Genomic DNA, 16273 nt, shown 5'->3' on the forward strand with positions numbered 1-16273 from the left:
TGAATATGGCTACTACAGGTACATTCCCTACACTGAATGGATTTGTTTCAGTATATCAAGAGTACATGTTCATAATACTGTACTGTAGTGTAAATACCAATGATCTGTGTACATCTTGTAGGTCCTCAATAAACAATTTTAAGCACTATGAGCACATTTTTTTTAAATAGAAACTTACCTGAACTTAAAGACAGCCTCTCCCCACTAAGATGAAAGCCTTTTTTAACACCAACAGACATCCAATACCTAACGTCAAATCTCTGAAAAAAGAACAGAGAACTTTAATATCAAACTTCTCAAAATACCCAATACTAAAGGTTCTGAAAACATAAATATAGCAAGGGAAAGTACATATTTGTAAAGTACATCTGTTCATATTGAATTAAGTCACACAGTATAAAGAAAATCTTTAAAATCCCATTTCCCATGATGCCCATGCCATAAGGGTAAAGTTACTGAAAGCCCTGATGAGCTTGAATAAGAGAATATGATTATACAGGTGAAAAATGCAGTAATAATCATGAAATTACAGGCAGATTTTAATTATACTACTTACTTATTAACAGCATTTACCTCATTGGTGCAGATTCCAGGAAATGTTTCCCATAAGCCCTAAATATTACTACACAAGAGAGGCTGTGTTACTTTAATACAGATTATAAGAACAAAGTTCCCTGATTTCAAATAGGAAATTCTTTACTAAGAATTTAAATTGTTGAAAAAAAAAAGTAAAATTTTCATAAACATGCTATGGATCCTCATAATTATGAGTGTGTATCTTATAAAAACTTCACAGTACAGTAACATAAGCCTACCTGAAATGACAATGACAGGTGTATGGTGTGATAATGCCGGGAAAGCTGAGGTTTCCGAGGTTTGGTGTTATTGAAAAGAGAACCCCGACGTGTTGGACGAGACACACCAGATATAATGAACTTGAGATTCTCAAACCACCTAAAAGGAACATATCAAACATCAAAATCATCAAGTAACATAAACAGCAACTTCATAACTAATGTGACAGCAGAGATTTTTAAAAATCCATACGGTATCTGGATTCTAAATATCACATATGGTACGTGAATTTTCTATTTTCATACACTACAGTATTTACATTTCAATATTTTGTCATAGCTGACATGCAGCAATATACTGGAATGTAACATGCTCTTTTAAGAGAGAAGATAATACTATATTATAGTTCAATACTAGCTAACCATAACTCTTCATGCAGTATTAGATATAAAAAGCTCTATAGGCCTAATAATATAGAAGTTATACAGTACCTGAGAGTACTCCCGTAGAAGAGTGCTTCAATAACTGGAGTGACTACAGTGTTGTCCTTCTTCTGAGTTTTTGTTTCCAAACCAATATTCATGCTTAGATTCTGAGAGCGAAACACTCGGTACGAATCATGTTCCTGTGAATAGGAACAAAGGTCAGTATTAAAAGAAAATAAGGTAATCTTAATCATATATGAACACCAATACTTTTGAAACATCATGAAGATAAACCCTATGTATCACAGGAAACAATTTTATTTTGAGATTCCAAAGTTCCTGAGGGCTCAATATTGATGTAGTACTAGAAAACAAATGAAAGAGAAGTTCTGAAAAGACAACTACATAATGTGAACTTTCCAAATTACAAAACCAATTGCAAATATACCGAAGCACCTGATCTCTAACAAAAGAAACTATAAAGCCATGACCCCAGGGAGAAATATGTGTGCTTTACAGTAACAGAGAAAGGAATGACAGAACTTGAATGTGTTACACGGTGACTTCCCCTCCTTTCAGGGATGGTTTTCTTCACTTTGTAACAATTGCTGGTACTTGCATAATATTTTGAATCAATTCTGAATTATATTCTTTACATCCAGGACAAATTAAACACAAAATATAACATGATTTGTAAGTGTAAAGACACACCATGCTGAAATCAATTTCAGAGAATGCTGATGAATGCATCATTTAAATACAGTGGGCTTCAATTATTTTTGTACAAAATCCAATCCCAATCATTCATAATGTGTTTTCAATGAGATTTATCTTGTCCCTAACAATGCAGGAACTGATCAGTATTTATGACACTGAGCAGCAATGAATTCTAATAAAGATGCCAGGAACTGCTCATTTTATTTCCTCCCCTTTTGTTGGCTAGAAGACTTAAACAATGCAAAGTAGTGGATTTGTAAAATATCCTAAAAACTGACATTATACAAAGACTTCCAGGAACTTTTAATACCTATTAAAACTTAACCCAAAATTTGCTCAACTCCACCCATGGGGAAATCCAAAAATATGTAAATCTTATAACTAAAGCCTGAAAATAAGTAGAATAATAATATATAGCTTGATAGTGTGAAAAAGGCTTAAAGCGTACCTGGTTGCTTGAGTATTCTGGAAGCTTATCTGGGGCACACAGTACAACAGAATGATGATCATTTGGGTTTCCTAGACACTGCCAGATCATCTTCACTGTAAGCTAAAATTGAAAGAACATCCAGAGTGAGTTTATTAAAACAAGAAAATTTATTCACATCAACAAAAGTAAAAGATGCACTAATGTTACACATGTCTTAACAATAAAAACATTGAACCTATGATTTCTCACAAGGCAACATCACAGACATGATCATATAACACTCCAACAATACCTACTCTATAAGCCTATTATAATCTTTTTAGATTTCTGCAAATTGTATAACATATTTCCTAGAGTAAAATGGATGTCCATTGCACTTAGACTAAAAGAACCTACTCAAATATATGTTGGATGAATGAAAAACAAGCCCAGCAAGTAAATGCTAAAAAGACTGTAACACAAACCCATCACTGAGAGTTAAACATTCATCCAATGACAGCTGCACTAAGACAAAATATTCAGTAACTAGTATACCCCCAGTAAAAAAAGAAAAAAAGCTGATGGCAATGAATAGTAATAAAAGACTATCAACTGAAAAGCCCGAACACGAAGTTCTGCCGTTCATATGGTCAAGTAATAATGTGATAGCACTAGCAGTTGACTTAGTGGCTTTGTTTTATGAGGGAGGTTTTACTTGCCACATAGTTTGGAGTTGAGATTGAAAATTTTATCTCTCTGCTAGACCAGCACTTACCACAACTGTAAGGTACTGTATCAGATTTGTCCTGCATACTGGTAGACCCTTTCCTATACAACATTTATGGCAGCTATCCTACATAATTTGTTATTACTGATTATTTTGCCCATAGATATTCATTTATTTTCACCATGTAATTTCTTATCTATAAAATTTTCATATGAAGGTAAAAACAGGCTAGTTTCATAACAACATATGAAATACAACATTCTTGATATTCCTTAAGTATTCAAATCTCTGATTATCATTTATCAATTAAAATGCGCAACCAGTTTAACAAAAATGATTTCCAAAAATGGTTTAATAAAGATTCAGCATTAAAACTAATCAGACACTGGTAGATTTTTTATGGCAACTTAAACGAAAGAACAAAATACATACCTTGAGGTTTGGTAGATGAAGAAGCCTGGCATCATCATATTTGGATGCTGTCCTTACATACACATTCAGATCTCCCTTAAAAATTAACTTGGCTGGAAGGAAAAATAAATTATACATTAGTGAACCAGTTGAACTAAGACCAAAGGGTTAGGAAAAAACATCCATCTTTCAAGAAAGAAAAATTTCCATATCTTAAAAGTAAGTATACCAACATGAATCTTATCCTTAATAATGTAACAATTTCACTCTCTCGCAACATACAAAATGGCACCGCACTTCAAACTAGATTAGTCTGAGTAGTAAATGAAGGGTGTGTTCTTGTACCACAAAACCTATGAAGAGTGCTGTGATAAGCACCACAAAAATCATTCCACAAGTTTTCTAAAAAGAGTTCTGACACCACGGCCAATAGAATCCTTTCCAGGATCAAGTGGTATATAAATAAACTTATCAAAGTCAAACAATGTTTTGTCTTTTTTTATTCCATCCATTAGTACTTTTATTTCCTCATGCTGTTCTTATCCTCCTACAAATTACCCCATGTTATACCTTAACTTCATTTTTGTATTAGGTACTTTCCATAGGAAGTATCACCTGTAATGCAAGTACCTTGAGCAGTGCACTTTAGATAGAACAAAAGGTTATTTTCAGCTTCATCTGTTAACTCTGGCCTCTTCCTACCAACCTATCCAACTTCGAACTCTACTTTGCTCCAAATTTCACCTCCATTACACGTAACTCCTTCAAGCAAGGCTTATGTGGATCTAATTGTCAATTCACCTGGTCTCGCTACACTCCACTATAATAACAACAAAATAGACTACCTAATCTTGTATGCTGATTCACTTCAATTCTTCTTGAATCTATATGATAGATATATCAAAATTAAAGGGGTGGTACACTTGCAGTGACTTTCATTTCCACCTATTTCTATAACCTTTTACAAACGGCTTATCAAGTTTCCTAATTATATTCACATACAGTTCTTCATGATCATTTGTTTTACATTTGACAAGTTGACTTACTGTACTACTCCACAACATTTTCAAACTCTGAGTATCATTCTTATAAGCTGCTAGTTAGGCTTGTTTGATAAAATACACAGTCACTGCCACCACCGACAAGAATTACTGTCCTTGGGTGACTGTTACAAAAATTCATCATCAAATGTCATATTTTAGAGTTAACACATGTGCCTCATGGTTAATCAGTTCTGAAATAAATTTGAATGTCCAGATTTAAATATTTTACCCAGGTTGTTTTGGATGAGGCCTGCTTAATTTTAAAAGGGTATCACAAGTGCCTATATAAAGGGTCAAAATTAACTCTTTAGCAACCTCAGAAAACACCACAAGATTCAAGATTTACCTATTAATATAGCAATGGACATTGCATTACCCTCTGGAATTAGCATTGTTAATTTCTCCTCACCAGAAAATTTACTATTCACAATTACCATAAATTCTTAAAAATCGAGGTAAAGGTCATATCACATAGGAGGGCAAAGAAAAGAATAAAGGGTCAAGGAACACCACTAATGCATATATCAAAATCAACAAGATTTACCACACATCAATAACAACTTAAAGTTGAAACATAATGAAGTGTAAATAAGCATTCCCTCAAGCCAAGTAACCTAAAACTCAGAATGTAAAGCCTTGAAGCCAGTGGTTATATGGCAGGATGGTTACAGCTATCTTCATTAGTCAACTGACCCTCCTAACCAGTTAATGAATACAGTATTGTTAAAATTAAATTTTTAATCCCACAGTCATCTTATTGGCCTTTTTTGAATGAATTTAGATCAGTTAAAAGCGCTTAAATCTTAATTAAAACTACACCTTGAACATACCACCTAATGATATAACGGCAGAGCAGTAATTGCAAGATTAGTGCAGGGAAACAGTGGGGATTACCCATCACCTAATCCACCAGTCTGTAAGTGAAAACTGGAAAATGTAACATGTACCTGTGGTCTTTGCTGATCTGGGCTTTACAGCTTTGTCAATAAGTGGGCTGGTCTGAGGGCTGATTATGAAACTGGACACAGCAATGGATATACGTTATGCTGTCAAGTGGGACAATAGTCTGTACGTGTGTATGGTTTATTGGTGGCTAAGTGGATTCCTATCTAATCTGAGCGACAATTTGATGTGTCAACGCAACAGTTTGTGAAGAGTTTGTGTTCCCTCGGTGGAAAGTTGAGGTTATCTGCATGCACTGCAAAAAACAGGTCAAGATTACTCTGGTTCCACTGCTACTTACTGAAGTCATCTCGAGAAGAATCATGTCAGTAAAACCTACATGAGTTGAATCTTGTGATTTCAGTCTTGTGGAACATAATTTAAATGGTTTCATGTATAGCTGGTGTCTTTTATTTTTGACACACTGAGCAAAAATATAAAAATAAACATTGTACTGATTAACATGAACAGTTAACTTTTGAAATTAATTGCTTAAAAAAAGGTAAATCACACTCATCTTACCTTTAAATAATAAGGAATTAACTAACTGTATTTTAACACATACCTACTCCATTATGTGATCCCAGGCAGCAAATGGTAACTAAATGTGGCAAATGATAAATTATGAAATAAAATAATTTGAGAGCAGATACAGGACACCATTCTATGATGTAAGAGATCTCAAACTTCATCAACCATTGTTCCACCAGTTCAAGCACTTAGTCAACAATGGTTTGTACATATTTTACAAAGCATGCAGACATACATACAAATAAGCAGTTTGTAATTTGTACGATCAAACTGCAATAATATTAAATAGTTACACAAATTACTTTTTAAAATGTTATCAAGTTGATAACTTACCTACTGCTAACATTACATCATAAAATAGCTACCAAGATACTATCAACAGTAATGTGTGGCTAAGTGAAAAATTAAATCATTATATGACATTTTAATCTAATGTCACATTGAGACTCTGAACGCCTTGGGTTTAATCATAAGAAGGAAAGTTGCTCATTAGTACACATCAATAGTTTTCAGGATTAATCACATTTAAAATGGCAAAATATTGGAGGAAATAGCATCATGTCTCTAAAACACATGCTTCTATACTTGCTTTAGCTATCACTATGGTATGCATGCTGAATTACTCAGTGGATGATGTTGCACTTACAAAAACTCACAGCTGCCAATTTGTAAGAAAGTCTTTCACACACACACTCACACACACACAGATACACCATACGTCTTAAGAATAAAACATGAAAGGAGTTTTACAACAGTTCCTAAAGATATGTAGCAATCTTTTTTCTTAAAACCTGTTAACTGCATCATATTAATGACCCAATGACTAGATATGTGCCATTGGTGTTACGACAATATAAGTCTATCTACAGGAGTTATTCTCACCTATTAAATTCATGGCATACATAACCTTTATGAAATATCAAGCATTTCCCCAAAGAAAAAAGTTTATTGGAAGAACCCTAAATAAAACCAAATGAATTATAGTAAATGCTGTAAACTGATTATTCAATACAAAATGATACAATGAAATGATGTTGGTACCATTTGTCCAATCCATTGTAAGGTTCAGCCAAGTTAGTTCCATTTCTTCTGTGGTATTGTAGGGATCAAGGGAGGCATGCAATAGCAGGGTCATACGCTCTACCATGAGGGTGAGCCGTCCATGAAGGAGCAAACGCATCTTATCCCACCATGGCAGCGGTGTTGATGGGTCACGAGAGGGCTGATTAATCAAACCTAAAGCTGTGGAGTCAAACAAGAGACCATGTTAATTTATGAATGTAAAGTACATGGATGTGCATTAATTTATGATCATACATTATCTCCTTATAAACAAACCCATAAAAACTATGACAAACTATTACTCAGAGTAAATGTTTTAATATCCTGATGTTTATAATCTCCAATAGCAAGAACTTTCTTTCACCACAATTTTCAGATAACAATTTGTATTTAGCATGTAAACGAATTAAACAATTTATAAAACAAAATTTTTCCTAAAATTATTCCTCTTTTACATTAGTCTTTTCCTATGGACTAAAATGTCTACACTCTCTCAGCACAACACTTGCAATCACTGCTTGCCAAGTATTTGCAAAAAAATGTAATTCAAGTTGTGATGAATGAGTAAAGATAGCATGCACTCAGTTTGCTCATTCTAAGGCAAGAGTGCTGAGGTAACTTTACTTGTTTTTGAAATTATCAAGTAACAATAATAATGATGATGATCCGCAGAAACCACATACTAACCTATGTTGAACTGAGCAACAGCAGGTTCCCAGCAAGGTCCATAAGCAGCAGTAAAAGACTTGACTTCACAAGAGAAGTCGTGGTAGAACTTCAAAGACGCCATGGTACGTTCAATCATTGCATCAGACCATGGTGCTCCTACCTCCACTTTCATTGTTCTGATAGCTAAAATCCATAAGAAAAGTAGGGTTTGTAAGTCACAGGAACTTTCATTACTATAAAGTAATTGCCAAGACCAGCAATTTATTTCCAGACTCTTACTAGGCTCACTTTAAGATTTATTTTATACAAAGGTGGTAGATACTAAAGCAAAGGGAATTGATGAAAGGCACAAGGAAAGAAAAGCTACAATAAACCTTTAGTGCCATCAGCAGAGTGCCATATAAGTCACACTGTAAGTACCAACCCATTATTTAAGTAAAGAATGTATCATCATCCTATGCCTCCCAACAATGATATTTCTACACATCTGTACAACAACAAATTCATTTGTCAATAAATACAATGAAAACATTATATCCTGTCATGACAGAATATGCCAGAAACTGCCTGCAGGTAATAAAATTACAATTAAAGATTCTTTGCACTATTGTCACTTATAAAAACAAATCTTAGCTGCCCACTAACCAGTAAACTTAATTTGACACCTTTTAAATGAAAACAAATAACGTGAATTGCAGAAATGTTACAATCACATAAAAATACAAAAAAGTTAATAATCTGGGTCACATTCATTTCTCATTTTCTATCTGTACAGGAAACAACAAACTTGCCTCTTTTAATTGCTCGTTGCTCAGCACCTATAAGTCTTCCCCAAATTTCTAGATCCTTCATATCCAAAAGTTCTTGAGGGTAGTCACGTAACTTAAACTTCCACTCAGCACAAGATGCTGATATCATACGGCACCAAAGGGTAGAAAATTCCAGTCCCTCTTCAGGCCATGGTCTGTGATTGCAACATAAAATAATGGTCAAAATTATTTTCCAATGTAAAAAATGTATTAAATGTGCTGTATAAGTTCAAATCCATAAATTCTTAAGGTTTATACATAGTGCCATACTTACGACTCTGGATCAATGTCAATCATGTGTTGTACTACTCTCTGAGTGCCATGGAATGTTGGATCTGCCATAGCAAAGATAACTACATCTTCCATCTTCCAAGTGAATAACTGCGTTCTCATAGGTGCTGATTCATACATCTGGAATTTGTTCATTCATAAGAAAACAAAAGTACAGTAGTAGACAATACCACAGAGTATACATTACCAAATTTCACCTAACCACAAAAAAGTTACAGCAACTTGAAAATTATAATTCTTCCAAATGGAGCCATCAATACATACTTGAATTACATTGCTCATTTCAGATACAATAAATACATCCAGATTTAAATCATCCACATATTACTGGGTATTATTGAGTATACTGTACCCTCTAAAGGAAAAATTCTAGAATGAAACTAAAGATATTATTCCTACCTGCTTAGATCTTTTGATGTAAGTTTCACTGTTTTTTTCTTGCAAATTTTTATAAAGTTCCTCAATCTTCCCAGTGGGGAGGAAGACCATGGTCTTCCTAAATTCTTCAATCTGGAATACAAGAGAACAAATAAGATATCCTCTGCAGCTAGATCTAACTAGTCATTCACTGTTTTTCAATTAAATTATGAAAATTGTTTCTACACAAACATGTTACTTATATTCAGTTCACAATCGTGGTCTCTGAGCACTTGAGACACTTCAGACATGTTTGAGATAAAAGAAGAATGGCAGTAGCCCTGTGCATGTACCTATGGATACTTGGGTCCCCATTGATGAACTGCCTCACTTTTTGTTGTTTGCAGAGTTGTACACAGTTACCAAGAATATCTAATACCTTGGCTGCTTTCAGGATTGCCTAAAAGCACATAAACCATTAATCTTCCAATAGCCAATGCATTGGCAAGCATAATCTCAGATATCTGAGACCATATTACAGTATAGGAAAGGGCTTGGGTAGGAGCTATGATAATATATCACTCAGGGCCAGAGACTACAAAAACTGTGCTTATTTCTGGATGGTCTACCTGAATACTGCAACTGGTAGCAGAGATATAGGCCCTATCCCAACATATTACTGCATTGTCGTTCCCTATGGCAGACATTATGGACCCATTTCTGTTCCCTATGGTAAACATTATGGACCCATCTCTGTGTACAGAGAAGATGGTCAGGCATCTATCACAAAGGCTGGAGTCAGCTGCCAACAGGGCAACCATGACAAACTTGGAAGGATACACAATAGCAGCTTGTACAAACAAGTGGGACTACTAGGACCATAGCCAACCATCATACCCACAAAGACAGGAGGGGACTCAGGGCACTGCAGCCAGTACACACTAACCCCCAACTCCACTGAGGACTCCTGTGAGAAGACAGTAGTCCCACTTTTGCCGGGGAGAAGGAGCAGCTCCATCATCATGTCTCCATGCCATGGGGGATGAAAGTGGATTTGGCCCTCCTACACTGACTCGTCTACTGATAGTGGAGAAGCATCATCTTCCTGGAGGCAAGGGCCCCATTACATTGTGCCTGTGGCTCTGTCACATGCAACAATGATTCAGAGAAATTTTCGACCTTGGACAGTGATCTAAAGTTGGCGTTACTGTAACTAACAGCAGAGGATCTTCCCAGGCTTTGGAAGTGGTGCCCCATTACTGACCTAAGCCTACACAACAATATCTCCAGCAGACCTCTTTCAGGATGGAAACTTCTGTTCCAAGCTTATTCAGGAAATGGAATCCTAGCTTCTAAAAACCGTGTAAAAATATCCAGCTTCCAGGAAATATTTATGTTTTGTCTGGGCCGGGGCAATATTCCACTGTGAAGTACAGTACTCTGTTTCAGACTAGCCACTGAACCTCATAATTTCACCAGAATTCTCCCCTAGAACTTGGCTCAACAGGTATGTGAATGACTGGCTCATGATGGCAACATCACCAGTTGAAACAGCAACATCTTCATTGTCTTCTCCATTCACCTGAACATTTCAGTGGTAGGATAAGTGTGAGAGGTCAGGTTTGAAAAAGACTACAAATGTTACATATCTGGATGGATGCCCTACTGCATCATATGGAAGACATGATCCAGAGACTGTTGTCATTACCCCATTAGTTTCTAAAGGTTGGATCCCCTTCTCAAGATTTGGCAATAACTACATGACCAATTCACTCCCTGGAGAAATCAGTCCCTTGCAGTTGGTTTACGATTTGGTCCAGACTACATGAAAAGTAAAGCACCCAACATCTGGGTTCATAGGTGCATGCACAGAGCTACTATTGCTCTTCATTAGTCTATTACACAAAAGTCTGAAGTGACTGGGACACTGCAAGATAAATGTGCACTAATTATAATTAAAGGTTTTGCAAAAAAAAAATTTGTTAAAAATACCTAGGTAACTGAAGTTCCAAGGTAAAAAAGAAAGTTCAACCTTTAAACCTGGGGAAAATCATAAAAATTACAAAATCTTACCCTGTAATCTAGAGCCTTTGTTCTTTTGCAGCTTTCTTGGTACTCATCTTCCATGAGCTCATAATTGTAGCGGAGTTTCACTTCAAAAGGATCATCACCTATCTCCAGAAGCCAATGCCTTACCTAAAAGAATAGTCAGTAAAATGAGAGAATTTTGAAGAAGAAAATGACTGCATTCCATCTCTCAATTACATTATGGAACCTGTCGGGACAAGGGCATCACAAACCAATCAGGTCTTTGTTACTATACTGGTTATCATTAAGACCTTTCTTATATGATATTCTTTACATAGGGTGAAATTTATTAATGTATTAAAAATCTAATAACTACAGGGCAAACAGTATACCAACAGGCTTAAACTGCCCTTTGAATTCTGTAGCTCAAAATGAATTCATTTGTCTGTACACTAATATTGTGACCATAAGCAGCAACTAAGATTAAAAGCTATAAACAGTGTTAATAAAACCATAACCCGTGACTATAGTAGAGTAAAATAATAACAGATAGTTTGGTCCCAATGGAGCAAATTAGCTGCTAAAGTGTCACTACAGGGATGAATTTTCAGTATCAAAGGCCCTTCACAAAACAAAGTATACAATAATATACAAACCCTGATCACAATATCTGGAGGTAGTGGACTATCAAAAGTGAAGGCTTTTGGCTTGTGATTGTGAACTTTCTTAATCCACTTTATAACAGAGAGAAGATCATCACTGAAAGCCTCGGCAAAGTTGTAGTTGTAAGGGAAAGTAGTCTTCCACGTGTCAACGGTCAATTTCCTGTTAATACAGCAATACAGCTGTAATTCTCCTTTGTAAAATCACTGAACTCTTAAAGTGATTCTGATACAAGAACTAATAATAAAACTTTGTGCTAATAAGGTTGTGACAGGGAGGGAATTTTTTAAAACCATATCTTTTGAATGAAATATATATGATAAAAATTGCATAAATATATATGATAAAAATTACAGAGATGATTGTCAAAATCCATCTAAGTTTTGTTACTTTTCACTTTTTAAGTACATGAATATTCTTCAGGGAAAAAATTAACAATATAGTAGCTCACAGCCATACCATAAGGCCTGGGTGAAAGCAATAGCTCTATACAATATGCATACAATGTCATATGCAAATCTGCATATGATCTGTTTCATCACTTCCAAATAACTAATGCCTTCTCTCCCTAAGTAAGGGGCAAAACCTGGTCTCTATCTTTTTCTTTGAATGACACACTAAACATTATATGTAACAGATAGCCCACAAAACATTATCTCAGTACTTCTGAGTGGAACTAAGTAAAAAGAAGTTCAATGTTGGTAATGCTTGTCATAGTACCATGCACCAAAATTAAAAGCCAAGAATAAATTTATAAATATACTGTACAAAGTTTCAGGAATGTAATCGTTACATCCCAAAAAACTCTTTTAAAAATATAAATAAGTATAGTACGCCTTTCCTTTCAAATTTTCATAGCATTTAGAAGTAACTATAGTAAGTATGCCTTTCTTCACCTTAACCATATGCTTCAAAATCCTGACAGTAACACTTTCTTCTAATCTAAAATCCAAATCAAATTTTACCAAGACTTATTCTGCTTCTGACTTAATTCTGGAACAGCTTCTCTTTCTTCTCTAACTTCTCGAGACTGCAGTGCACGTGACAGTTTGCCTCCACTCAGAACCATAATATTGTGTTCGTCAAACTGAATCTGAAAATCAGGAACTTTAACATTGTAGTCTAATAATTTACCATAAAATATTTATCATGGACAGAGCAATAATATTGAAACAATAATACATACTACAGGGACTAGACTGGGTAGTTTAATGCTGGGGTAAGATATCGAACTGTGGATAGAATTCACCATTTGTTGCATTACTGTTATGGCCTTGCATATCATAATAACAATAATAATAATAATAATAATAATAATAATAAGAAAATAATAATTAATAAAAAATAATAATAATAATAATAAGTAAAAATATTAAAAAATACTGTGAACTGACTAAAACTCACCACCTGAATTATGGTTATACATATCCTCCTATCAAACATAAAACTCACAAAACAATGCAGACTTGACTCTAATAAGAGTTGCAGTCTAAAATCCAACTGCTAAAACCTTTCATTCAACATTACTAAAGGCAATTATAAAAAGTAGTTAAGAATATGATATTTAACTTTCAATTACTAAACTCTCTCAAGAAATTTTTGCCCTACCTTGATAAAATACATAAAGGATCAATTAATGTGATGTTTTAAGCAATAGGAGAATTTTTAGACATAAATATTTGTAACAACTTTAGTAAAAAACAGCTTACCTGGAGTTGTTCTGATTGACATGATATTCTACCATTAGCCATGAGGTATGTCAGGTCTTCTGTAAAAGTTATTTACCAACATTAATCACTACGTACACTAAAAATTATTCATCAAAAAATGTTTGTTTCAAGAATACAAACTAGTAATTTCACAAATACTTATTTTGCCAGCTTACACAACCCTATCACAAATGTTTATAGAGTGGAAGGGAAACATTTTTTGAAGCCATCCGTCTCATGCTGAGTCCAAGATGGGATAAAAAGATTAATATCCTTACTTACTTTTAACCATTAAAAACCTGCACCAGACCTTAAGAGTCTTCTGTGAGCAGTAATAGGTCTCGCTGAGGCTCATAAAGCAAACAGGGAGAGTAAATGAGCGAAACAGAGACCAAGTGCTGAATTATCATTTGGTAATTAGTGATTCCCGTAGTTCATTTGTAGATGAGGCACCCTATTTTTTTTTTTTTTTATAAAAACCCAGCATTCATGAATAGCCCTCATTTGCAATCCAAATGTCCTAAGCAAATGTATTATTATCTTGTATGATCTATATAGTCAATACAATAAATACAATGAGAAACAAGTTAACATCACTTTATGAAGATAGTCAATTTCTTAAGAAGTTTGAGAAAGAAGATCACCTCAATGGTGTACATTCAACTGCCTTGTCAGTAATCACCACCATGGTATTATTTCTAACAATGACTTTAATCTGGATGGTATATTTGGTACTGGGATAGAAGATTCTGGCTTAAAGAAATTAATTTGGCTGGCATTTGTGAAGGAAAGCAGGAAGTTTACAAAATCATTATGAAAAGGTCTTAAACCAGAGTACTTGGTAGAGGGCATACTTCAACCAAGTCACATATTGTCCCTTGTCATACAAAGAGACAGTGTTGGGTACATGTAATAAATAATCTATCAAACTTTATTGGGAAAGACATCTTTAATGGTGTAAACATGTTATTAAAGCTATGCAGACTTTCCATCTTTCATTGTGAAGTTAGAAAAAATCCTTATTAACTATAAAAGGTGAGATGGTTCTGATGGTGACACATTGTCAAATCTTTATCAGCACCAACTTAAATTTAATCACTTGAAGAAGCTCACACAATAAATGTGTCCACCCAGATTCATCTAAATCTGTTTGTCAGTTTAAGACACTAGTCAAACCCCACACACATAAAAAACACAGAGGTAAAATCATAACCTCCAAATAATTTAGTTGCCAGCAATAAATATTAAAAAGTACCTCTAAGAAATCTTGTAAAATTTCACAAGAATTATTACTCACCTAGAATGAAATACATATGATGCCTTGAGAGCTCCGCTCCAACACGGATATCTCCTCGTGCAACAAGCTGAAGTTGTAGCGAGCTTTTTTCGCCTGCTTCTTCTTCTCCTGGTGACTCAGCAACAGGGTGGCTTTGTTTCCCTGCAAGTGAATGAGATTTCAAAATCCTAAGCTCAGAATAGGCAGCAGTACCCATTTAATCTAAAATTTTTCTATACACTTCCTTGAACAACATTCATATCTATTTAAAAGAGTAAATAGTAAATGTAAGGAAAACTCAAGCTGCAATATGTAAGTATTTTCAAATATCTTAGTAAGATTTACAATAAAATGTTTCACTTTACAGCACAGCCATATTAAATGATAATTCTCCATAACAAGTTACCAGTCAAATTTAAATCGTTTGTGATACCATTTAACCATTGCTATATACTAGTTTACTCTTTCATCCACCAGGTGTTTTGGGTAGATATTTCTAAATGTAATACTTCACATAATCTAAAACAGTAACTAAAGCATATAAAAAAGCAGTACCTCCTTGGGGTTTAATATTCCTGAAAAAAGCAGCAAACTCTTGTCCCAGGGTGAGAAGGGTCATGTGAGTGGTAGTTGACCAAGTTAAGTACAACTGCTCATTAACTGTGAGTAGGAGTTCTCCATTCACGCTTTCAACAATAACTTCACAAACTTGACAACATTCTCCCTGGTGAAAAGAAAATATTCTTGGATTGGAATATATAAGAAATTCAAACAAAAATGCTCAAAAAATAAATGTTTCAAAACAACAAACCTAATGTACAGTATTTATATTGATATCAGAAGGCCTAATCAAAGGCAGCAGACCATGTGATGAACTGTTAGCTGCATGGAAAACATCCTCAAATAAATGTATAATTTATTCAAAACCTCTGATGAAAAATTACATATACATTATACATGGAATGTTCACTCATTTTAGCAGGAATTCACTGTGAATAAAAGGTCATATAGTTTATCAGTAATGAGGTGCAAACTTTTCCATTATTAATTGTTCATCACTAATTTTTTCTTTCTTATCTGATTTTATTTTTACAGGCATATAAACATCCAACAATCAGGGAAGATTTTTTATCACTTCAAATTATGTTTATTTTTCGTCTGCTAACTTTATTCAACTTATACCATACTGAGTATAAGAACAGTTATATGTACAGAGTACATATGTAAGAACATTTTTTTTTTGTAAGTATCATAATATGATGTATTTAAAGCATTTTACAAAGACATTACAAATACTGATAGGAAAGTGATCCACTTCTGTGATCTAGGCTTCATGAACAATTACCAACAGTTCATTGTCCACCACCTGGCAAATTTCAGGTCATATTTACAAACTACAAGATGACTTA

At 34.4% G+C, this 16273-nt stretch overlaps 1 protein-coding gene across 1 annotated transcript in view; it reads right to left on the bottom strand.

Moving 5' to 3' along the window:
- Positions 1–16273, bottom strand: part of hob (hobbit) — a 67822-nt gene that overhangs the window by 16707 nt on the left and 34842 nt on the right. Inside the window, 16 exon segments of the mRNA XM_067123547.1 lie at positions 179–260; positions 816–954; positions 1287–1420; positions 2386–2487; positions 3506–3597; positions 7042–7242; positions 7750–7914; positions 8523–8695; positions 8815–8951; positions 9231–9341; positions 11262–11384; positions 11873–12041; positions 12845–12972; positions 13589–13647; positions 14886–15026; positions 15420–15588. Coding sequence (XP_066979648.1) covers positions 179–260; positions 816–954; positions 1287–1420; positions 2386–2487; positions 3506–3597; positions 7042–7242; positions 7750–7914; positions 8523–8695; positions 8815–8951; positions 9231–9341; positions 11262–11384; positions 11873–12041; positions 12845–12972; positions 13589–13647; positions 14886–15026; positions 15420–15588 — 2125 coding nt within the window.

The sequence above is a fragment of the Macrobrachium rosenbergii genome, chromosome 21, assembly GCF_040412425.1.
Source record: "Macrobrachium rosenbergii isolate ZJJX-2024 chromosome 21, ASM4041242v1, whole genome shotgun sequence".
NCBI lineage: Eukaryota > Metazoa > Arthropoda > Malacostraca > Decapoda > Palaemonidae > Macrobrachium > Macrobrachium rosenbergii.